The sequence below is a fragment of the Malania oleifera genome, chromosome 13, assembly GCF_029873635.1.
Source record: "Malania oleifera isolate guangnan ecotype guangnan chromosome 13, ASM2987363v1, whole genome shotgun sequence".
NCBI lineage: Eukaryota > Viridiplantae > Streptophyta > Magnoliopsida > Santalales > Ximeniaceae > Malania > Malania oleifera.
Genome location: NC_080429.1, coordinates 1,899,070 through 1,924,246, shown reverse-complemented (window position 1 = coordinate 1,924,246; position 25,177 = coordinate 1,899,070). Strand labels below are relative to the sequence as shown.

The 25,177-nt window shown below is 33.3% G+C and overlaps 2 protein-coding genes and 1 long non-coding RNA gene across 5 annotated transcripts; 1 reads left to right on the top strand and 2 right to left on the bottom strand.

The window, feature by feature from the left end:
* The first annotated feature begins 23 nt into the window (after nucleotides 1–23).
* On the top strand, nucleotides 24–4,454 carry LOC131145634 (rhodanese-like domain-containing protein 14, chloroplastic). The gene is made up of 6 exons (XM_058094820.1): nucleotides 24–545; nucleotides 717–763; nucleotides 2,410–2,502; nucleotides 2,744–2,882; nucleotides 2,971–3,073; nucleotides 4,190–4,454. The coding sequence occupies exons 1-6, from the start codon at nucleotides 323–325 to the stop codon at nucleotides 4,302–4,304; spliced, it is 720 nt and encodes a 239-aa protein (XP_057950803.1). The 5' UTR covers nucleotides 24–322; the 3' UTR covers nucleotides 4,305–4,454.
* Nucleotides 2,059–5,594, bottom strand: LOC131145635 (uncharacterized). Of its 2 annotated transcripts, XR_009134182.1 has the most exons (3): nucleotides 5,394–5,594; nucleotides 2,576–2,867; nucleotides 2,059–2,482 (listed from the first exon to the last, which is right to left on the bottom strand). It is a non-coding gene; the product is annotated as an uncharacterized LOC131145635 (long non-coding RNA). The 2 variants fall into 2 exon arrangements; XR_009134183.1 differs by lacking the exon at nucleotides 2,576–2,867.
* Nucleotides 5,595–6,632: 1,038 nt separating this feature from the next.
* On the bottom strand, nucleotides 6,633–19,597 carry LOC131145633 (vacuolar protein sorting-associated protein 26B). 2 transcript variants are annotated; one of them, XM_058094818.1, is made up of 12 exons: nucleotides 19,446–19,597; nucleotides 19,189–19,300; nucleotides 19,011–19,085; nucleotides 18,295–18,369; nucleotides 18,097–18,169; nucleotides 16,160–16,204; nucleotides 15,830–15,941; nucleotides 15,017–15,083; nucleotides 10,966–11,010; nucleotides 10,652–10,707; nucleotides 10,071–10,246; nucleotides 6,633–7,235 (listed from the first exon to the last, which is right to left on the bottom strand). In XM_058094818.1, the coding sequence occupies exons 2-12, from the start codon at nucleotides 19,189–19,191 to the stop codon at nucleotides 7,057–7,059; spliced, it is 906 nt and encodes a 301-aa protein (XP_057950801.1). In that variant the 5' UTR covers nucleotides 19,192–19,300; nucleotides 19,446–19,597; the 3' UTR covers nucleotides 6,633–7,056. The 2 variants fall into 2 exon arrangements, with proteins under 2 accessions (XP_057950801.1, XP_057950802.1); XM_058094819.1 differs by having other exon boundaries at nucleotides 19,189–19,597.
* Nucleotides 19,598–25,177: the final 5,580 nt, after the last annotated feature.

The window sequence follows — 25,177 nt, the reverse complement described above, 5'->3', positions numbered from 1 at the left end:
AAAACAGGGTGGAAATTATCCGCTTGCAACAAAAGAAAGGGATTGAGATGGAGGAAATCCAAACATAAGCAGAGCCTTAAAACCTCCACCACATATTCAGATCGTGAGAAAGCCAAAAGCCTAAAAATCCACAATGTCCCTGGCCCACTAGCCTACACAGTTGCAAAAATCTTGTGAGAAGAAATGAAGCAGTAAAAACAGCAGCAGCAGATCAAACATTGATGCTCCCACTTTTATCTACGCACCAGTTGCAGGATAATTGATGCAGATACTTATTTTTTGAATCTGTAGTTGTTGTTTGGTCTGTTCAAAGCTTTGAACAATGGCAGCTCTTGCTTCCCTTGCCCCACACTCTTCCTCATCTTCTCTACATCCCAAAATCCATTTCTCAGCACTTGGGTTGTCTTCAAATCCTACTCATGAACCAACTTCATGTAGCTTCACAGGCAGATCATTTAGGTATTTCAGGAGGGGACATTTTTTGCAGCCCACCTCAGCCGGGCTAAAAATCCAGAGTGCAACTAGCAAGCCTGCAAAATCTCCAGGTATGTGTGAAATTTTTATTGAAGCTCGAAAGAATGAGAAATTTTATGGGTTTCATAAGATAAGATGATATCTTCTTATCACTAGAAGAATTGAATATTTGGTCCATGAGATGATATCTCCAAGCTTGTCCTGAGTTTCTTTCTTGCTTCTCTTTCTTTTGGAGGGATTAGCCGAAGAAGAGTGGAAGATTAAGCGAGAGTATCTGCTACAGAAAAGGGTATAGTATAGTTCTTTATCTTTTAATTCCATTGTTCTGAAATTGGAAGAACCTTCTTTAAGGGATTGGATCAGACAAAGGGAACCGTCATTGATATTTATGCGAGGTATGGAATAATGGGAAAAAGTATACTCGCAGAATACACAGTAATTGATGCAAGACCCTTCACCAAGAGAGAAAGTGATGGAAAACAAAAGAAAACAAAGGTAAAATGGACAAACTTAAATGAAAACAAGGAAAAATTGAGGGAAAAAGCACAAGTACAATTAATATTCTCAATTTCAATAATGCAAGCTTTCCCAAAAAGTACATTCTGAAGCCTTCATATAGGCTTAAACCTGAAATCTAAATAAGTGAGAAAGAATAAATAATAACTAATCCCTAAAGGAATAAAATTAAAAAGATAAACTCTATATCTTTCAAGTAAATAAAATTGATAATTAAGTAATAATAAATCTCAAATCTTCTTCTTTCTTCCCACATCAGTAATGCACCCAAAACAATCAAAAACCAACTCAAATATTCATCAGAGAAGAAGAATAAACCGAGTAGTGATCCAGTGGAAGCTGACACAGACATACATATTTGCTAGGCATAAGAATTAATTAAAAGGCATATCTACAGATCTCTTCAGAAACTGTCAATGGGGTCCTTTGGAAGCCCAGCCAACACCCTTTCCGTCAAAATGAAAGGGTAGCTAGGGTTCTCCAAAGATTGCTCAGTTAAGGCTCACCTAGCATAGTTCCCTGGGTTCAAATATTGGGGTCTTCAGCATTCCAATTAAGATCAGATCAAGTAATAAGTAGAGGGGGTAGAGAGGCAGGCATTTAACCTGGGGGATTAGTTGGGCATCCAGGGGGGTGAACTCGATCGTGATAACAAAAAGTCAAAGGGTAGCTAGGTGGAAGAAAGCTTTAAAGCTCTACCCACTTCCCTTTAAAAAAAAAGCAGCAATTAACACTGCAGCGATTGATCTAAAGATGAAAGAGAAGCAACTCCCATATTTTGCACACAAAGTCTTTCAAATTGTTCTAGTCAACTGAAACAAATTTGCAAACTTCAATAATAACCAACAGCTGAAGAACTCCATTGTTGTCATGGATTTTCAGGAGAGAATAGCAAGATGAATAGGATAACTCTATTCATCCTGTGCTGTCATTTCACCCTGCAAACCATTGTTGTAGTTTGCTTTCAACTATTAATTTCTCCTGGCATAAACGTTATTTTCTGCATGTTTGTGTTGAAAGTAGAACTAAAAGCATACCCTGCACCACCCCAAAAAAAAATCTAGCAAGTGAAGTGTTAAAAGATAACTAAAAATAGTTGGAGCTACAATTTTGGTAATTACTAAATATTTTGGGACTTTTTAGTTTGATTCAAGTACTTCAGCAGAAATACATTCACTGAATTAATACATATAAAAGCCTTGAGAATCACGGTCTTGAAAGAAGAGATAAATAAGAATCACATATGCTGCACTCTTAATAGCAAAAGAGAAAACCATGCACAGCATCCAGACGATAAAAGCAAGAATCCAGGCCATCTATTAGCCCTGAACTGGGAAGTGAGTCGCAATAGACCTATATTTGAAGATTTGTTGATGCAACTTAAACCACTGTACAAATTTTCTTGAAACTTTTTTGCAGGTTAGGAGTGTCGAAGTAAAGGAAGCCTTGCGCCTTCAGAATGAAAATAACTTTCTAATTCTTGATGTACGGCCTGAAGCAGAATTCAGAGAGGTTAGACAGCTATCAAAACTCTTATCTGAATTGCTAATAGGAAAGTCAAATAGTAGTGGGTTTTGTATCAGACTTTATAGAACTCTCAACCTCCTCCTCCAAATGAGTTTATACACACTTATTGTGTACGCCAAGACTGCCTTCTTCAATCCAATGATTTCCAATTTCCAGCAATTACGGGCAATAAGTAAACCCATCTGATGAAAAGCTTTCAGGAATTTTCTAATGTTTTTGGGTGTAGGCTCATCCTCCAGGTGCCATTAACGTGCAAATATATAGACTTATAAAGGAATGGACAGCATGGGATATTGCAAGGCGTGCTGCATTTGCATTTTTTGGCATTTTTTCTGGCACTGAAGAGAACCCTGAGTTCATAAAAAGTATGATAAGTTACTTGATTATTTTGTTATATTTTTTTAGATAATATACAGATTTGGGATCAACTAATTGTTTGGCATGTGAAAACAGGCGTAGAATCAAAAATAGATAAAAACTCCAAGATAATAGTGGCCTGTCAATCTGGGGGTACTATGAAACCATCTCAAAACCTTCCTGAAGGTCAACAATCAAGGTTATTCTGCTCTTAGGATTTCCCACCTTAATTTATCTTTCTCACTACATTGCATTGTGACTTTGCATATGCTCTATAATTTTTTTTTTGGTTAGTAGTGCATGTGTTGTGTACCACATTTTACCATGTCACACTTTGCATGTGGTCCTACCATCTTTTTTTGGTAAGCCCTTGTGATCTATACCATATTTGACCATACTAAATATCAACTAGGAAAAAGAAATCCATTTAGGCTACAAAGCAATAACTACCAACAAGAGAAATTTAAGTAAAAAATAATATGTTCCTTAAAATCAAATAAAAAGGAAAAAAAAATTAAAACTATATATTTCACTGTAAACAACAATAACAGCCATGCCTTAACTCCCACTATGTGGGATTGGCTACATGAATCCTCTTTTGCTATTCTGCATGATATATGGCAATATGCTATGACAACTGGAGGACTGTCAAATCCATATATTTTACTGCATGTTTTTTAAATATTCTGCGTAGTTTCCTTTATTAGGCAAAAAAAAAAAGGTACATTAAGCTCTTGATGAGAATTGAGAAAAAAAAAAAAAAAGTCTTTGATTTGGCCATAGTTTGTAGGATGCTCTTTTCATTATTACAATTAATATACTTAGCTATCGAGAAAAAAATATGGAAAATATGGATGCAAGACCCATTGAAACATGTATAGCTATACAGGGTGATAGCATTTGATCTCAAAGCTACGTATGCCATTTTGGTTATCCCATATTTTAGATATTTGAGGTTGAGCAGTGCTGTATTTCTAATAGAAAATTACTAATCTTAATTAGTTGCTTGGCTCAAAAAATCTGAGAATTCTTGGGAATGTGAATTGGAAATCCTTTTATGCCTACATTTGGTTTGTCTCAGGAATTCTGTATCACGGGCAGGGCAGAGCCGATTCTTTGAGAATCCATTATGTCCACAAATATTTCATCTATTTCTTTGGTAAACTAAATCACTAATGGAATGACATCCCATTCCTTGGCATAAGATTCCAAGGAAAATGACTCCCTTAACCAAAAGCCTACGAAAGGACCTATTTGTTAATTATCATGACACACCCAGGAAATCCTCACTTGTTTATTATGCCACTTCCTGCAGGTCACTGATAGCAGCCTACTTGCTTGTCCTAAATGGATATGCTAATGTTTTCCACTTAGAAGGGGGGCTTTATACATGGTTCAAAGAAGGACTGCCACAAGTTTCAGGGGAGTGAAATTTCAACCACCTTTACTGTTGAAGATCTCTCCCTCCCCTTTTTTGGGTATTCTTACTAACTCATCCCATGAATGAAAATGCTCACTGTATCAATGAATAGTGTTTGAAGGCTTATCATTCACAATGAGATATGATGTATTCCTGATCATTAAGTTGCTGTCAATGTGAAGCTGAATGTATATTTAAGAAAGAAAAAAAAACTGATGATGATTTGGCATTGTCCTAATAGGCTAATCAAAATTATAAAGATGGATGGAGTTCAAAAGTGGTATGAGAAGCAAGATTTAAAACCTAACCCCCATTGCAATGTTTAGCTTCTAGTATGAATTCAGTGTCAAGACCCAAAATTATTTATAATAAAAATAAATAAATAAAATAACCCTATGTTTGGGAGAGGCATTTAATTTGGATTTACATCAATTTGGATGAATGAAATACACAATTATATTAAATTTTGTCCAAATCCACCCAGATCCAAATTCAAGGCCAAAATACATGCTCCCATCCGAAGTGTAAAGGAATTCGCTAATGCTGAGCAAATTTCTAGGGCATCACATGGTATTTGTACTCTGTCCATTGAATTTTATGTGTGTGCGCGCGTGTTCCACCAAGAGACAGTTGGCTAAACAACAGTGGTAACCCATCTCTTTCAAAACCCCTCCCACTCCTTCTATAGGTTCGAAATGAGTAATTAAATTGACCCCTAGTAATCAATTGAATTGGGTTGGGATGAGTACAACATGGTGTGTTTGTAGCATTTCCCATGCAGTCTCCATTCTCAAGGATGAATTTTAAGTTCAATCAAGTGAAAAAACAATAAACAGAATGAGCTGATATAATCTTTTGAAGCCTTAACAGTAAACAAACACTTTGAATGGCTCAAAATTGAAAAAAAAAATTCTCAGCTTACAAGCTGGAATGAAAAATAAAGCCACAAAACAACAATGATTTGGTTTACTAGCGAAAGAATGCCAAGATAAATGATGATCCATAAGTTGCATAAATCAAAAATAAAAAAATAAAAAATAAAAAATAAAAGCAGACAATGAACCCTAAACAGAGCAAATGTGATTCCTCCAGAAATTACCTAGATCAAACCTGCAACAGTTTGGCAACTGGAACTCCCGAATCAAGCTCCGTCAGCGATTCCGGTTGCTGGAGCAAATTCGGCATCTACTCGATTTTCACCAGTTAAAAATTTCTGAAATTTGCTACTAAAGATTTGTAGGGTTTGTTCTTTGTCGTACGTATATCAGTAGCTGATTTATTTTATTTTATTTTATCTCGAATTCTTAATATCAAACTTCCGTTTATTCATTTCGAGGGTATACAACTTATTTTGAATGTATACATTTTTTATTTTTCATGAATAATAAAATATTATTATTATTATTATTGATTTTAAAAAGGATTTTTTTAGGGTTTGTAAGGAACTTATGACTAGAGTTTATATGATTTTAATTCAAAATTTTAAATGATTATTTGCAAATTCCTCATTAGATTCCTTTATGGCTGGAATGGAAATCCTTCTCCTGTTACATGAATCCAATTTTGAAAAGTCATTTTTTTCTTAACAATATTTTTGTCATTTGATCCAATAGCATTCCGTTGGTAGGAACAAATTTGATAAATACTGATAACTCTCGGATAGAATGTAGGAATTTATCGAACGAACCACACTCCTTCGTATATTATACAGTAACTCATTTTATTGGTGATTACCATTTGCCCCTCTCCTTATTAGAAAATATTAGATATTAATTTAACATGATTTTGCCTTATATATCAAAAAAATTACTTATTTAGTTAAAATATATTATATGACAAAAATTACATTAGATTAGAAGCCATTGCAAACCAATAGGATTTGTATAAGATTATGTAGATTACTTCTTCTTTCTTCTTTTCATTTCCTATTAGCATATGAGATTTCCACATTCCAAGTTTTTAAAGTTCAAGTTTTAGAAAAGAATTGGAAGGAATTTAGATACAAGAAGAGTCATTATTATAGTTTAGAATTGCTAGCACAATTAGAATGATGAATCAAAATGAAAATCTCAAGACAGCTACCATTGAAATTGTTTGTTTTTGTTCCTCCAATATAAGAGTTCAGATTTTGGAAAAGTACTTTCGCCATGCAAGTACAATTATCATTAAAAACTAATTAATATTTACTTTTACCAAAAAAAGAAAAATTCAAATTTTGGATCGAGTAAAAAAGAGAATTGCAAGTAGACAAAATTAGGGGCAAAAGAGAGCTCAACATACAGATTCAAGGAAATTGGAACACACTCCAGCATCCTTGCATTCCACATCACTCAAGATATTGACACAACCAAACAACATTAATATAAGAGTGTTTTGAAAAATAACAAACGGGAGAAAGAGAAACAAGAGAAAATGACATTAAACTCATCATCAAAATCACCAAACATATCCAACAGTTCCAACCAAAGAGAGATAATTGCTTCAAATGGCAATTCATGGTGTCTCATACCATATGATACGATGATTCTTTCGTTGCATCAAAAGAGACCCTAGCTCACCTAGATGTTGCTCATGTACAAAATAGTCCCATATCAAAGCTGACTTGCCAAATATCTTAGCTCTCCTAGCCTTTTCTGAAGAAAAGATTTGTGTACCAGCTGGGTGAATCCTGGTGGACTTCAAAGTCCTATGAGATATCATAAGATGGTTAATCTACTTTCCCTTTCCCACGATGGAATGGTGGTTTCCTAGGAGATAAATAATCAGGGATTTTCTGGAAGCCTATATATTGTGATTTCCTGCTGCTTGAAATACCGACGGTCCTCTTCATCCACAAGAACAAGGTTCAAATAGTACTTGACACTGAATTTGTTGTTAATGTTGCGATGTGTTGGTGTCAGTTCGTATGGGCTAAGAAACAGTCTGATTGGAATTGATTCACCTGTAAAAGAAAGCACATACCTGTAAGCCACTGCATTCATGATGAGCCAAAGACTCATGACAGTATGATGTTAAAGCTACACCAGAAAATCAAACCAACTCAACTTTCTTCCAAGATCCTTTTATAGTTCTTCCTTCCAACAAGTGTTGAAACCCATGAGGGCTAATGGCATGACAGCAAAACTAACCAGGTGTAGAGGCATGGATTTAGATGCTTGGATTTGGAATTGTGTAGATTTGGACAAATTCATGCAAAATTGTTTGAAATCTGTCCAAACCCATATAAATCCATATCCAAACCCATAACTTAAAATCAATGCTCCCTAGTGCAGCGTAAGAGTTCTCAAGCACCAATATGTGAGCAATTTGATAAAACTCATATATATCAACTACTTTCAGCTATTGTGTGTGTGTTGAGATAGAGTACAATCTAAGTTAGAATTAAGGAGGGAATGATTCGATTGGATTTGTTGGGTTTTCCTTCTTTGTGCTCATGATGTTTTGTGTTATTACACTTTTAGTGGTTTAGTTTCTTAGTTTTTTGGTTGCTGGTGTTTGATTTTTTGGTTTGGTTTATGTTGGTTAAGTTAGTTTTAGGGTCTTAGAGTTTGCTTTTGTTGTCCCATAGTCTCAAGATTGCAACCACGGTTTTCCTCCGCCATAAGTGAGGGGTTTTCTAATAAAGTTAGGAGGTACCGCTCTCTTTTAACAAAAAAAGGAAAAAAAAAATTAAGGAGGGAAATTTAGAATCTAGAGGTTTTAACATAAGTACAATTAAGAGAAAATATATGAAATGTTATTTTAGTCAAGGCACAAGGAATTTTGGAGAAAAAAGATTGAACAAGTTAAGGAATTAATTGCACCAATGGATTTGGATACCTTGGATCTATCATGCAAGTTAAAAGAGAAATTGAAGAAGATATAATAGATAGAGTTAAAAGAGGTTGGATAAAATGGAGAAATGGTTGTAAAAGGAAAGTCATATAATATGGCTATAAGACTAAGATATGGATTGGAATGTTGAGCAACTAAGAAACAACATAACCAAAAAATCGAATTTGCTGAAATGAGAATGCTAAGATAGGCTAGTGGTATCACTTAAAAGTATAAATCAAGGAAGGAGTGTGGTAAGTTAGGCATAGCATACATGAAAGATAAGATAAAGGAGGGGCTATAGGGTTTGTGCATCTGCAACATAGGCCATATAATGCACTAGTGAAGAGGAGTGAGTTAGATAATGTTGGTGGAAGTAAAAAAGGTAGGAGTAGAGCCCTCAACTTGGAATAAGAATGAGACAGTAAGGATTTAATAGCCCTCAATCTGTGAGATGATATTGCCTAAAATCATGCAAATTGGCGGAAAAAAAATCATGTAGCCAACCTCACCTAATGGGACTTAAGGCTTGGTTATTGTCATTGTTGTTGTGAGATGATCATAATAGCTCTACAAGATGGCCGTAAGAAGCTATGTTATCTGGATCAAAATGTTGTGCAACTACGAGTCTACAACATATCAAAAAGAGAATGTAGTAGAAAATGAAAATTTTAAGATGGATTAACTGTATGACTCTAAAAGATACACTAGAGAATGAATACACCACCCCCCTTGTTAAGTGCAACACCTTAGACAAGAGAAGGGTAGCTATGGCTTGGACAATTATATGACAAAAAAATGCTCATGATTCAGTTGAAGTTAACCTATAGGAGGGAGAGGGGCAGAGCTAATATAACTTTGATTGAAATAAAATAAAGATATGGCAGCACATCATCTTTTTTAGGATATTTAGATTGTATAAAATGGTCAAAGAGGAGTCATATAACCTATCCCACCAGGTGGGATTTAAGACTTTACTGTTGTTGTGTTGGTTGATGATGATGATGATGTTGTTCCTAATTATATTTCTTTCGGATGTCTTGAGCCAGGTGGATGAAACCACCAGCAGGTACACCTGGAACCATAGCTTCATATACAGTTCAACCTTGAGCTTAAATCACAGATAAGAAACATGCTATAATAAAAAAATTTCCATGTTCTAAAACTCAGACCAACCTAGAATGAAGAACGGGAATGGGAACACGAACTGTTCTCTAAAATGTTGAATGCTAGGGGTATACTCACATAGATATATTCGTAAAAAATACGCAATAGCAATCGTATGTTCATAAAATGAGAAGAGATTTTCTTTCGTGAAATAGATTAATAATGACTGAAAATAGAATTACAATGCAATAATTCTCCACTTTAACTAATAAAAAGTAAGTCGTATGAAAAATATTGAATCAAAACTTTGGACTGTTAAAATTAGCATTCTGGAAAGAAAATGTACCAACATTTCAGAATGCTTATACAAATTAAAAGTTTGAGAGTGTTAGCATTCTCTGGAAACTATTGACTCACAGTAAAAAATCTGATTGCAGTTAGGTAGGCTGGTTCAACCATCAGGTAGACCCAAATAATAGATTGTCAGGTGACCCAGAAAATAAAAAACACCATAATTACAACAACCCGGAGATTTGGCCATTAGTTGAACAAAGTCTAGAAACATTTTTGCGTTCTCCCCTACGCAACCTAAAATAGACCATTGACATACCTATTGAAGATTAAACTACAAATTGGTTCTGATTCTATAACACATTATAACAAAACAAATCCAAGAAGGTACTAAAAGCCTAAGCAGCCAATGAACTCCCCACACATGCCTCCCCCCCCTCCCCCACCAAAATAAAAAATCTAGAATAAAAAAAGAAAAAAAAACATCCCAGCCAGGGAAAAAGGAGTTGGGGAGGGGGGGGGAGGGAAACTCAAAAACTATAGTTTAGTAGTAGTACTAGTGTACCTCTGACTGGAGCACCATCCATCAACTCAAACTTTGCAAGTGTCTCCGTCTCAACATGTGTGTTGGCCCCTGATCCTGTTGATTCTCGGCGCCTAATCTCTAGATCCATGTTCTTTATCTTGATTCTTACAAGAAGAAAATAAATCTTGCCAATAATAACATCTTTGAGATGATACCTGTGTATTAATACTCCATTAGCAGTGCATATTTCCACAAAACAAATCCTGGAAAAAAAATAATAAATTTGCCACCCTACTCCGATCTGTTGACTGTATATTCAGGGCATCAATCATTGAACTCAAAGGTCACATAAAACTGTCCAAACACACCCAATGCATCCTGGCTAGGCTGGATCTGTTTCCAGTCAAGGATGACCTATCCCAGCGGGAGCTTGGGTTGGGTTTGCCCAAGGAAAAAAGAAAAACCCAGTAAAAAAACAGAACATCCCAGGGAAACAAGCTGTTTATCTCCAGCTTTTACTTTTAATAAATCTCAACCAAGTCAGTTGGCACCTGAACCAGAGCAGAACAACCCAAAATCTTAACTGCAAATTGATATGGACAAATAAAATTTGGACTCACTTGCTTTTGTTGTACTCAAATTCAATATGTAAGCAGTCTTCAATTCCAACTTCCATCTGCGCCAGGCAATAAATTGTCAATTTGTAATAAAAATGAGATGTTCCATGAAGCATTGGAGCTATATATATATAAAAACCTCCACATGTATAGTGTTGAACATTGCATTACTGATTCAGCATATGAATTCTCACAACATGGATGGAAAAAAGAGTTCCACACAAACCATAAAAGTAGCAAGAATATTTGCCCATACACAGGTCACACACCTTCCACAGCTATATGTAAAAATATAAATGCAATACTTTTGCACTGACCTTGATACTGTTGTTGATTTCTGGAGGAGGGTTGTAGTTCCGAACCTGATTCATAGAAAATGACATCACTTGGCAATTGAATGCAATGCTAAATTTACTAAAGCTGCATTTGGGACCACAGATTTCGGACCTTGGATTTGGATTTGGGTGGATTTATATAATTTTCAATAAAATTTTATATTATATTTTATCCGAATCCAATACAATTCCAAATCCAAGGTCTACCCAAACAGAGGGTAATAACATTTGTAAAGTGCATATACCATCTAGTCAATCATGTGATATTTTAAATGTGAGAATGATCAAAGAAAATAAAATTGAAAAACTCCTCTTTAATTATTCACTTAAAAAAAAAGTTGGTTAAATATATATATATATATATATATATATAATAGATGTAACAGCCATGCAAGAGCTAGACATACTGGTGCATGCTAATACAAAAATTGGCAGCACAAGGCTAGTTCAATGCCTCAAAAACTGACTAGTCTTTCAGAACATGGATCTTAGGCATTGGATTTGGATTTGTGTGGACTGAGACAAAACTCAATATAATTTTGTCTTGCAACTTGTCCAAATCCACACACATCCAAATTTTAGGATAAAGCTATATGTCAAAGACATCCATTGTCCCACTTCAATTCACTCAAGTAATGAAAATCTTCTGGAAAAAATCTCTATGGCTCTGATTCTCCGAACATTAATTTAGTAGAGGGATTCAATATCAGTAGAAAGACTTACGGAAAATCATCTTCAGTTTGCAACCTCTAATGCTCAGAGGTTCTAATATCACTTCATGCCAAAAAGTAAGTCTAGGTAAAAGAATCATCATGCATCAATATTAAAAAATTGAAATTCGAGTACTGTAAAACTTATGTTTTATCAAAATTTGGGATGTGTGTGGGAGCATGTTTATGCAGAACATTGGATACAAAGTTCAGTAAACATATTGTGGCATTAAGAAGAGGCAAATATATTTAGGTAATCCAACAGCAACAACAACAATAATAAATCTTAAGTCCCACTATGTGGGGGTCAGCAATGTAAATCCTTTTTCCACCAATTCACACGATCGAGTGCATTTTCTTCAACTTAAGAGCTGTTAAATTCACTCCAAGTGATTTTAGGTCTACCCCTTCCTCTTCGAGTACCACCATTTACAATAACTAATTCATTCCTCATTGCGCACTACTTGGCATGCGTATCAAATGTCCAAACCATCTAAGCTGCTCTTCCCTTATCTTATCTTTTACTAGTGCTATGCCTAATATATTGTAAATATGCTTGTTCCTTAATTTATCCTTTCATGTTATAACTTATACCACTCATCCACCTTAGCATGTGCATTTCAGCCACTTTTACTTTTTGAATATGTTGTTTCTTGGTTACCTAGCATTCAGATCCATATAGCATAGCTTGTCTTCTTGTAGAACTTTCCTTCTAATTTTAATGGTATTCTACAATCACACAACACACCCGAAGCATGCCTCCATTTTACCCAACCTACTTTAACTCTATATACTACATCCTCTTCATTTACTCCATCCACTTGCATAATAGATCCAAAATACCGATATATATTAGTGTTGTTGGTTTCTTGATCATCAAATTTAATCTCATCTTTAATATTCCTCCTTAGATGGCTAAAAGTACATTTTCATATATTTTGTCTTATTTCTACTTATCCTAAAACCTCTAGACTCTAGCTTCTATCATGGTTTTAAATTGTGGTAGCGAGTAGCATAATGTGATGGTAACAGGTGTAACAAGAAGTTGAAATAGCGGATGTTAGTATGTTACATAACAAAAGCGGGTGTAACCTTATGCATATTAGTGCATTAGCATGTTTTAAGTTTTTAACCCTTCTTATAAAGAGTTTTAGCGTATTTTTGATCCTTTAGTTCAACTAAGTCGTTTGGTAAGGGTAAGAAATTTACATTTGCTTTAAACCACCATTGACAAAAAATATTATGTTGTGTAATTTATACTTTCTCATTATTCTTATGTGTGATAAACTAATTAATAGAACAAAATACATTATACACTCCATTAATCTATTAGACAAATAAGACATACGAATAATACAAATATACAGTAACTAGAACAGAAAAGAAGGTTGAAGTTGAAAAATATAGAACATAAATATCAAATTGCTAATATTATCAAAATTAAATATTTTCCTAATAAGTTAGTATTTCAAATTGTTAATTAATGCATCTCTTGTGAGTATTTAAAAAACAAATAGTAAATTTTGTATCATTATCAACCTCATTATAATCCTTTCCCCCTCTAGGCAGACATAGTATATTGAGAATAATTTATGGAAGAGGGAAAAACAAAAGTGAGAAGAAAAAGTAAATAATAAAATTATTTTTTTTTTGGCCTTTATGCAATAGTCACAGTCTGTAAGGGCTGCTGCAGCCATGATTTTTCTTCCCACTGATTTCAAGGTGTGTAACAGAATTGGGAACCCAAAAAAAAAAAAGTTATCTAACAATTGGCCGTTATCTAAAACCATGACTTCTATACTACTCCTACTTTCATCAATCAAAACAATATCATCTACAAACAGCATACACCATGGGATCTCGTTTTGGATATACCTAGTGAGCTCTTCAATCGCTAAAGCAAATAGATAGGGTTTCAAAATAGAACCTTGATGTACACCTACTCTGATTGGAAATTCTCTAGACTCTCCTTTTGTATTCCTAAGGCTAGCCGTTACCCTATCATACATATCCTTAATGACATCAGTATATTTACTGCATACTCCCTTCTTTTCTAAAACCCACCATGAACTTAACTAGGTTTTTTCTCACATGCTCTCTCTAATTCCATAAAAACCATATGCAAGTCCCTCTTCTTTTCCATTAATTTTTCCTTTAATCTTCTTAGTAGATAAATAGCTTCTTTTGTCAATCTCCTAGGCATAAAACCAGATTGATTCTCTAACACCCTTGTTTCTATTCTTATTCTTTGTTCAGTTACCCTTTTCCACAATTTCATTATATGATTCATAAGTTTAATTTTTTGCAATAAATATCAAAATTTTGAAAATTACCTTCTTCTTTTTTTTGTATGTAGGCATTAATGTGCTTTCCTCCATTCCTCTGGCATTTTCTTGATTTTCATAATAGCATTAAATAGATTAGTTAACCATACACTTTCTTTATCCTTTAGACGTTTCCAAACTTCAATTGGGATGCTATCCTATATATTTCTCATTTTTCATTTTTTTTTGAGTCGTCTTAATTTTAGTAACTCTAATTAAATCTCAAATTTTTAGTCTTCTCTTGATTTGTGACTTCTAGGTTTAATCTTTTTAATTTGAGTCTCATTAAACAACTTACTAAAGTATCTTCGCCACCTCTCTATTATGTCTTCTTTTACCAAGATATTATCATTCTCATCCTTTATACATTATACATTACCTAAATTTTTGCACTAGCTCTAGCTATTTTACATCTCTCTTTCCCCTTATTTGGTATCTAGACTAACATATAAATTATCTTAAGTTCTATGTTTACCTTCTTTTTTGCTTCTTTTCTTGCCTCTTTGTACTTTTCAAAGTTATATATATTTCTACAATATTGCCATGTTTTATACCAAATTCTTTTTGTCTTTAGTGATTTTCGGACATCTTGATCCAACCACCAGCTTTCTTTGCTACCGAGACTCTTTCTTTGGATTCACCTAAAATTTCTTTGTTATCTTTTTAATAAAGTTAACCACTTTTTTTTTTCCACGGAGTGTTCACATCTACCTTCATCCTCTAACGTCCAATCACCCTCTTAGATCATTTTATCATCAAATTTTATTATGTTTTCTTCCTTAAAACTCCACCACCTAATCATCTTGCATTGAATGATATTACTCTTTTTCTTCCATTTCTTTGTACAAAAATCTAATACTAAAACTCTATATTGTGAAGTCAAGCTTTCTCATAGGATAACTTTGATAATTATCCCATTCTTGAAAATCATCATTTTTTTTTTTTTTTTTTTTTTTTTTTGCAAGGGAAAAAAATAAAAAAAACAAAACAAAACATTACCACAAAATCTTGATATTCCATAACGCTGCCAGCATAACCACGACTGATCGTCACCTTCAAAACATACCTGTGAAGGGCATATTTGCAGTAAATTCTAACATCAGTTGCTGTTTCCAACAATTACCCATTTAATAGTTTCCAGCCTTAAGAGCAATTAAATAGGGTGCAGTAAACATTCAAGTAAAAAGTGGAGCAAGCATTTAACTACAGGTTTTGGGAGGAAAGATTGCTGAAAGCAACCACCACCATGGCACTTAATGCATCAAGATTAGCAGATACAAATTTGGAATAAACCTAAAATCCTGCCTGTATATTATTCTTGAATATCAGAAAAAGCCAAAACAAGACATGCTACTTCTTGATGTTTGCAGTCTGAGAAATATTTAGAAAATTGTCATAGATATTACATCTTTTTTTTTTTTTAAGTTGGGGGTTGAGGGGCTGTTTCGCTTTTTAACAGCCTAGTAAGTTCATTTTCTTGGATAAGTGAAAGCACGGTTATTGAATATCAGATCTATTGCCAGAAACTCAAACTGACTTTAAAAAAAAAAAAAAACTACACATTGATTAAGAACAAAATAAAATTGAAATGCTATATAAACCATCTGCAAGTATCCAAATTCAATTAAACCAGGGAACTTGTAGTGCATTAAGCATTACAAGCAATTGCACTATAGAAAATTGATGTCACCTCCCAGAACTCATGAAGCCACTCAAAAAAACTACAGAAAAACAATAGTTCAAAATTGTGGTTCTGTATGGGTGCTCTATACAAAAGCACGTGAAAGTGTTCATACTTACTAAAAAGCTTACCTAAGTCTCACATTAGCTCCATTGTACGTCTCATATGGCATTTCAACAGTAGAAAATTCAAATGGATATGTTTTCCTTTCATAAATTTCTCCAGGAACATCCAGCTCACGAACTACCCAAAAAAAAAAAAAAATTAGGGACAACATATATCATGTTTGACAGAAACTCAGGCACTCCACACTAGTATTGATGTCCAAATAATTTTAAAAATAAATAGCAAAGATAACAAGAAACAATGAGACAAAGTCCATCACTTCACAAGACAACTAGATATCAAGATGGACAATTTTTAAGTATGAGCAAATTAGACACAAACAAACAAATTCTCACCAAGGGAAGTAAAGTCATAGAAGTTGCCCCTATCAAAGAACATCTCTGCAAAGTGAATAAAGTTTGGTTAAAAGAATTATCTTAAGAAACTAGAACAGGGAAACAATCATACAAAATGCTTCAGTAAAACAACTATGTTACAATGATTATCTGATGGACCCTGCCATTCCTTGTATGCAGCATTAACTCACCTACTTTATTAGAAGACCCTACCATTAGAAAGTTCCATTTAAAATCATACAGGGAGCATTTAGCTCAGTACAAAAGAAATATTGTATGCAGCATTAACTCACCTACTTTATTAAAAGATCCTACTATTATAAAGATTTCAAACCATACAGGGAGCATCTAAATCAGGAGAAAAAAGATATTACTCAAAAATCTGCAACATGTGCGTCTACGTAGGTTATCATCAAAATTAAATATTTGAAAAATAGAAAGGCAAAAAATTTGAAGGAAGGGTAATTCACAGTTTGGCATTTTTTGAACAAAGCATAACTATTATAGCAGTTTCTAACTGTCATTCATTCAATGCGTCTCGTATTTTTTTCTGGAACTATATGCTAGTTCATAGATCAAAACCTTGAGTCTCTTAAGACCTAGATTCCTTAAGCTAGTTTGAGGTTTGATCGTACTTAACCATTGAGTCAATATGTGTGAACCACAATCGTATAAAGCTCCTACTAAGAAAAATAGAAACATGGTTCTCACTTCTCAGGCAACACCTTCACCAATATGAAGGATTCTTGCAACTAAACTACCAGCATTGAACTTGAAAGTCAACAGCATCCATTGAGATCAGTATAAAGAAGCAATACAAAGTTGTTGCTTTCGTCTAAAATTGATTAAGATGATAGAGCAATAGTTAAATTCAGCATGGTCATTTAATAGAAAGCCATGGCCAGCACCCACTCCACCATTTACAAATAAGCAGATTAAATCACAAAATAAATTCAGTAAATTTAAAAAAAAAAAAAAAAATGAGATGCAGTACAAACCCCAAGAATACAAAAGTACCTTAAAAATCACAAAACATGCCAACCCACAATGGAGACTAATATAACCTAAAAAAGACCCTAGCATTAAACTCGGCTTTTACTAATGTAAGACCAAAAACTGAAAAGACATTGAGGGATTAATAGAAAGAAGGTAACGTCCGTTAATTAAAGCAAGGGGTTAGCACACCAATCTTTACTTCCTAATAACCTATCCAAAATATAATCTCCGCGATCCATGAGCGGGAAGTCAATAGGAAGGTATTCAAACGTCTATAAAAAGAACCTTCTAAGGAAGGTAAGGCATCTCATCTTATCTCATTCTCATTCATACTTTCACTGTTCTAAACAGACAATCCTTCCAGATTTCCTAACTTAGGCATCAGAGTGATCACCCGGAGTATACCTCAGGTCCTCCAAGCCGTTTTTCTCTTATTCTTGTCAGGTGATCAAAGTCGTGATTGATCCAAATTCTCTCATACAAATTTTGGCAGCAACATAGGCATTCTTGGTTTTGCAATACAAGTCCCGCATCCTAATGAGCAGGTCCATCTAGGGAAAAAGTACGGTGTTTGAGAGTCCAACGAATACAAAAATAAGGCACAAGTTTGCATATGTGGTTATATTTTGAAAGATGAACTACAACTATATATCGAGTCTTAAGATTGAAGAAAAGATAAACCCAACAATTAGCTGCGAATAATGGAAATGGAGCGAAAGAAACTTCAAAAACCTATTACCGTAACACAAAACACTTGCTCATACTAAAAGGCATTCTTTTCCTATGACATTCACTCATATATGTCTAATGCTTGCAACAAGAAAAGACACAATGAATACCGGAGTGATATAATGTATGGTAAAAAATAGTAGAGTGTCATATTCTCTAAATTTCTCCACTAATAAGCAATAGCACATTGTGAACTCAAAACAAAATCACACCTATTTGACCAAGGAGCTCAATTTTCACGCCATTGTGTTCAACCTTCTTTCCTTGGATTGGTTCAATAGCAATCTGAAAATATCACCACATACAAATATCTTTGTAGTATTAAGTTGATAACCTTAGATATCGCATTAATTTTAACATGACAACCAAAATTATAACATTAATAACTGCAATTCAAGCAAAAGATATACCTTCCCAGCAATGTTTTCTTGACTATGAAAAAGAGGGACCATTACTGTCTGACCATTTTCTTTCTTTATTGGAACCTAAACATACAAATCACAAAGAAGCATCATTATGAGAATACATGGTGCAATATATGAACTGCTACAAATCCAAAGAAATATAAATGCAAAAAAATATAACTGACCTCAGATTTTATTTTTATGTGCTCTAAAGTGAATGAAAGGGCTATAAGAGCTTATTTTGCAAATTTAATATTCCATGGATTTTATAAATAAAAAAAAAAAGTAAAAGTAAAAGTTTACAAGGTAGTAATATATGCATTGTTGTTAAAGTTCTTCAAATTCCACAACAAAGAACTTCGCAATTATTTAAAGTTAACTTGACCAAGTATCTATATACTCGTCTGTATAAATGCAGCCCCACAAAAATCAGCACTAAAATATCAAAGCGTTCAATAAGACATTGAGCATGAAGTTGCTTATTCAATTCAACCTCACCGAGCAAGACGAAAATCTCCTATAAATTGACCAAAATAAATGAAGCACGCGCGCACACAGCTCACGTGGTGCTTGGGAATACGAACTAAAGATTGTGAGTTTGAGCTTCGAAAATTTGGAAATTTTTCATACAAAATTACATGAAAAAGTCAATTTCACAGCCTCAAGTTCGTGTCCCTAAATGCGAGATTAGATAATCAAATCTGTGAAATTAAATAAAATACCTGCTTTCGAGATTTTCCATCAGAAAATGTGATCGAAATGTTACACGACGGCTTGAAAGCTCCAATAAGGTAATTCTGGATCAATTAAAGAAAAGAACTCAAAATTAAATCAACTCTGACCCGAATATGCCCTAAAAACACTTACAACAACTACCTTCAGCTACGCACAAGACCTTACCATGTTTAAATTAAATCTTAAATCAAAAAACCACAGTTCGAGCCACCTGCAGAAGAATCACTAAAGCGCAAAGCCATCACAGGCGCACAATCGCCATAGTCAATCTTCGTAACTGAGTCGGTGGGAAGAGAATCAATTAGATCAAAAGCAGACGCAACTCCGAACTTCGAATCCAAAAATGGAAATTTGATCCCGAAAGCTTGAAAAACAGGAGCAAATTTTGATTTCCGGAAGCAGAAATTGAAGAATCGACGTACCGTAACACCTGGACAAGACAAGCGAACGCGGTAGATCGATCGGGTTCGGGCCCAACGTTTACGAAACCAAAACGGAGCATCTATGGGCCTGCGCGGCTGCCGTGCCGTGACCGTAATCACGTGCGATGCATCCCCGACTCGTTTAACTTCGGGTGGGCCTAATCAAGTTGGTTACAGACGGCCCATGCGTGTAGACCCGACTAGGCTTTAAAAAAGACTGACCGAACCAAAGGCTCAAGGTCCCTTTGGGCTGGCCCAAAAAATAAAACCCAAATACTCATATTGCCTTCTATGATTCCATCCTCAATTTTTTTATTTTTTTTAGTTTTTGCCTGTTAGAGTGTGATTGGAAACATGAATTTTACGTATTAGATTTAAATTTTTATGACGTTATGTTTGAAAGCATAAATTTTAGACTTTGAATTTATATATGAATGGATTTGAATAAATTTCAATATAATTTTATATTATGTCTTATTCAAATCCAAAATAAATCCTAATTTAAGGTTTCTCCAAACATGGCATAAATTTAAATGAAACTCAATATAATATTATATTTTAATTAATTAAAATTCGTATGAATATAAATCCAGAATCCAAAATTCACACTACCAAACATGGGATGTATTAGGAGACATTTCAATGACTAGATAACAAAATTTAAATGTAAAATGTTTCAAATTCTAACCTAAAGTTATGTTTGGCGAAATGTTTATTCCTAAAAAATGGATTAGTTAAAATATATTATTACAATTAGCTATATGAAAAATTATATTGTTACCATAAATCAAATAATAATATGAAAATTCCTTAAATATATGTAAGAAATAATTATTTCTAAATTTCATTATACCGATGTCTATTCATTTCTTATTACATGTTAAAAAAATATATAATAATAAGTACCATATAAGAAATAAGTATTACTTACATTTTCAAAATTTCACACTGACCATATGTAACCTTCATGTGGTTGAGAAAGACTCTCCATGTAACTTAGACTAGTAGGATGAATAACTTATTATTTTGAATTCATTGAAAAATTCATCAGACTTTGCTTACACAATTAAAGTAACTCATCTTTCATCTTAAACTCTTTCTCCAATCATTTAAATCTAAAATCCAAATCTTTTAACATAAAAGTTTCATGTGTTTAACTATAAGAATGTCAAGTAAAACATTAACCCTTCATCATGAAATAAAAAAATAAATTATATTCTATCGAAGGATCAACATAGTTTTCTAGTCAAGTCTCTTGCCTAATGAAATCACCGAATAGTTGGTCTTACATGGGTTCTAAATTGGATTCTGAGCATCCAATGAGCGAGCATTTGTGGTCTGATTGAATTGAAATTTTTTAGGGATGTTCATGATACGTGAATCTTCATTTTGAAAGGTGGAAATTGGATTTTTCAGCCCATGAGATATTTCTTTAATTCTTGTAAAAGTTGGTTTAAGTCAAGGAATTATATTTCTTGAACATAGTTGCTATTGTATAACCCATCAATATCCCCCTCACACATCGGGATTTCTCCCGACAAGGCAACGGGGTCTCCCCAGGCACGACATACAAGGGAGAAAGTTGAACTAAGGCTCTGATACCAGTATTGAGTGGTCTAGAGTCTTATCAACTCAAAAAGTTGGCTCAATGAGTGAGGTTTCCCCTCACATTTAATAATTGATCATCAGTCTCTTCCACAACCGACGTGGAATAGCCCGGCTCTACCAAATAAAGTGTACATATAGTACAATAAGATCCACTATTTGGAAAAATTTTAAACACAGAGGTTAGACAAAAAGACCATATTGATTTTGTCAAAGCAAAAACTTAAACTTTTTTTTCTCTTCATCAAGTCTTTCAACCCATGTAGTATTTGGGTTGCTAATGATTTTGCCAATGGGAGAGGGAATTTTACAAAGATGCAAATCCCACTTTGAGGGTGAGAGCATGACAAATGAAATGAAACAAGAAAATGCCTGCAGAAGTAGACAAATAGTTCATAGATTTTATTTTACTTATTTATCACTTTGATAGTTTCTGTGATGAGATAGAGTAGTCTGTGCCCTTTTGCCCTATGATATAAGGATAAACTGCCCTACATAGGAAAGCTGCAGGGCTGATTGACAATGCTAAAAGGTGATGTACATATTTGAGATGGTCAAGTGAAAACCTTTATATGACCAGAAGAGAGATTTCCCTTTGGAGCAGAAAGGCAGAGAGGCAGAGAAGCAGAGGAGGAAGCTTCATCCCCAAAAAAAAACAAGAAGAAGAAAACCAAACACAAATAGAAGGCAACAGTTATCATTTTTTAATTTTAATTTTTTAATATTCACAAAAAAAAATCCACTTTATTTTTTAGTTTTTTTAGCATTTATACAAAATAATAAAAAATGATTTTGTTAAACCTAATATATAATGTTAAAAAAATTTAAAAACAATAATGTGGTATTTTTGTAGTTATTTATAACAATAAAATAAAAAATAAAAACATGTTTTCGGAAACTAAATATGCCCAAGAAAAATCCTTTATTTAATTAATCATAAGATTCAAATAAACTTAGAAAAGTGCATAATCAACGTAAAGCGGTGACTTACCATTTTTAGTCTAATTTTCTACTGGGTAATTGTAAGATGCCAAATATGAAACTCAATTATTTGTATCATTGATAAAGAGAATACAAGTCGTCTTAAATTTGTGTTTGTCTATAATATTCTAACCCCTTCTCATGGATTCATTTAAACTCAAACCAAACTTATCAATTGAAAATAGATACTCATTTATACAAATAAATATACTTTATATACATACTCATATCTTTTAAGAAATCATTCATAACTATTTAAAATAGCATGTGTGGTGGTGCCACTAATTTTAAATACAAGAGTAGGTGTGAAGTACAATCCTATACCTTTTTAGTAAGGGTGTGCAAACGGTCAATTCGGTCAAATTCGATTAATTAATCGAAATTTTCAGTTAACAATAATATCTAACCGAATCGACCGAATTAGGTATTATAATCGAACCGTACCCGACCAAACCAACTTTTCAAATAATTCCGTTAATCGAATTTGTCCTAAAATCAATTGGGATTCCCTATTTAATTATAGGATTCTTAATCCTACAGAGGTTTTCATTCAAATTGATTGATAGCCTCTAACTAATTTGGAGGCAGATTATCTCGAAACGATTAACCTTCTTTTATCTTATGCTATGTTTGGGCAACTTTTGAATTTGTATTGGACTTGAATATGGCGTAATACAAAATTATGTTAAAATTTGTTCAAATTCACCCAAATCCGAATTCAAGATCCGCTCCAAAAACAGCATTGCTATTTTTTATTGTTATTTTTTTCAATTTCTCCAATTTCTCAACGATAAAATCCTCGAGTCTCATCACGGACTTAGGTGGATTATAAATTTTCAGAATGTCTGCTATTTTGTTTTTGAAAGTAAATAAATAAATGTACTATAACTGTTGAATTGCAACTGTCAAAGTAGATGTAACATTTCCTTTTCTCAGTACCACTTTACGAATTTCCATAGTACCTCTTCACCAATTTTCACGGGAAATGCAATTCTTTGAGCAGTACCCTTTTATCATTTGCCATGAAAAAAGTCATTCCTCTGTTTGTTTGATGCCATGCTCTGCTTTCCACCTCCTTTATTTGTGTCCAACTTTCTCTTTTTCTCATTCTCACTTCTTCTCTTTCTCCTCAGAGATCTGCGACTTAACAGCAGCTGAGTGCTCTGCCCTCCTCTGCTTCAAAACTTTTTAGTTGGACCCCAATAGCCAATGCCACCACCTCCCCTACTTTATGAACAATATTTTCAATTTTACACATAATTAATATTTATCTATTTTTTCTATTTTTAATTATATTAAAATTAATTTTAAATTTTGATAGCAATTAGTATAACAGAAAAATATAAGGAAAAAATAATTTCCTTTTTTTTTTCTTTCTCTAGGTAAAATTCTTAGTCCAAACAGAGCCTTATATTCTGTTTGGAACTTGGAAAATATTAGAGAAAGGAAAATGTCAAGGAATCCATATTTTCATATTTGGTTATCAAATAAAGTGAGAAAGAAATAAAAATATACCAAACAGAATAAGCATTTTTATTTTTAATATTAGTGGGATTTAGTTAAGAGGAGAATATGAGTCTTACTGATATATAACAAAATAAAATTAATATATATATTTACACACATAAACCCTAAGTGAGTTTTATTGTGATTGTGAGTGTAGTTGTGAAGTGGCAAAAGAAAAAAAAAAAAAAAAAGTGGCAGAAGAAAGTAAAGCATGAGAAACTTCTAAGCAACCTCTTGTGCAGATATTATTTGAGGTGATTGATACTTGATTAGTTGGTTTATATGCACATCTATCTGCCAATCCAATCTAGGTTTTCTTTTAAAAGTTCATCTTTCCTTCATTTTTTTTTATTTTAAAAGAGAAAGAAGAAGGAAATAACAAATAGAGGAAATACTAATCTACTCTCACATTAGTTTTTACCTAATATCCTAAAAAGAGAAAAACTGCATTTGGGAGTATGTATTTCGGATCCAAATGAATTTGGATTTGAATGAATTTAGATAAATTTTAATAATAATTTTATGTTACATTTTACTCAAATCCAATATAACTCCAAATTTAAGGCATGTCCAAATATAGAAAAATAGTTGTACTAAAAACCGTCAGCTCATGATTATTATGGGCTTACATGACAAGAGCTTTTATCACGTGAATTTGTGATATTATGACTTGCAGGTCACACGTACGAGGTGTGAAAACTGCCTCTTATAATAATATAGATCTCGCATATGCAGAAGCTTTGTGCACCGAACTGTCTTTTTTTTTTTTTTTTTTATGATATCGTGAACTCGTGTTTTAATAATATTTTTCAAAAGAGTAAATGTATTGAGACGAGAAGAGGACCATGATGAAAGGGAAGAACTTGAAAGCAGAGTTCATATACAGTTTCAAAAAGTTATTAAATCATCATCACTGCAATACAATCATTCAGGGTTTTAGTGGGCCTTTCTTTGTCAGATTTTAAGCCTTTCATGGTAAGCACATGGTTATAGAAAGAGCCTCATGAGGGGAGCATTGATGTTCAATATATAATACTGAATCCAAGCATGTTCATAGTATGGATAAGGTCAAATAAACAATTAATTATATAACCAATTAGGTAGGTTAGCTCATACTTTACAACTACTGATGATAAAGATTGCTAAAAGCCTAAACTAACATGGGAAAGAGCTATAAAATGGGAAAGAGATTATCCATTTCACCAAATCAGATGTTAGTTAGGAATAATTTTCCTCCTTTCATTGTCACCATATACCAAATTCCCAATATCATTTTGAAAAAATTTTGAATAATTTAGAGATCCCACATCAGAAATAAGAGCGATAATCTCGAAATATTCTTATTCTAACACATAAAAGTATAAACTTATTTTTCGATTAAGATAAAAAAATTATTAAAAAACTAAAAGACTCGCATATTCACGTGTAAAATAAGAATGATTCGAAATTACCATTTATATCATATCAAATGTTATATATAATTTCACCAAAGTAAAGTCTCTATGACTACAAAATGAAACCATAAATAATTTAAAACATCTCTGTCTTGATGCTACAATGTAAAACCAAGGGTTTAAAAAAAAAAAAGCAAACAATTACATGATGTAATTCAATGAATAACATCGGCCTACTAATGCAAA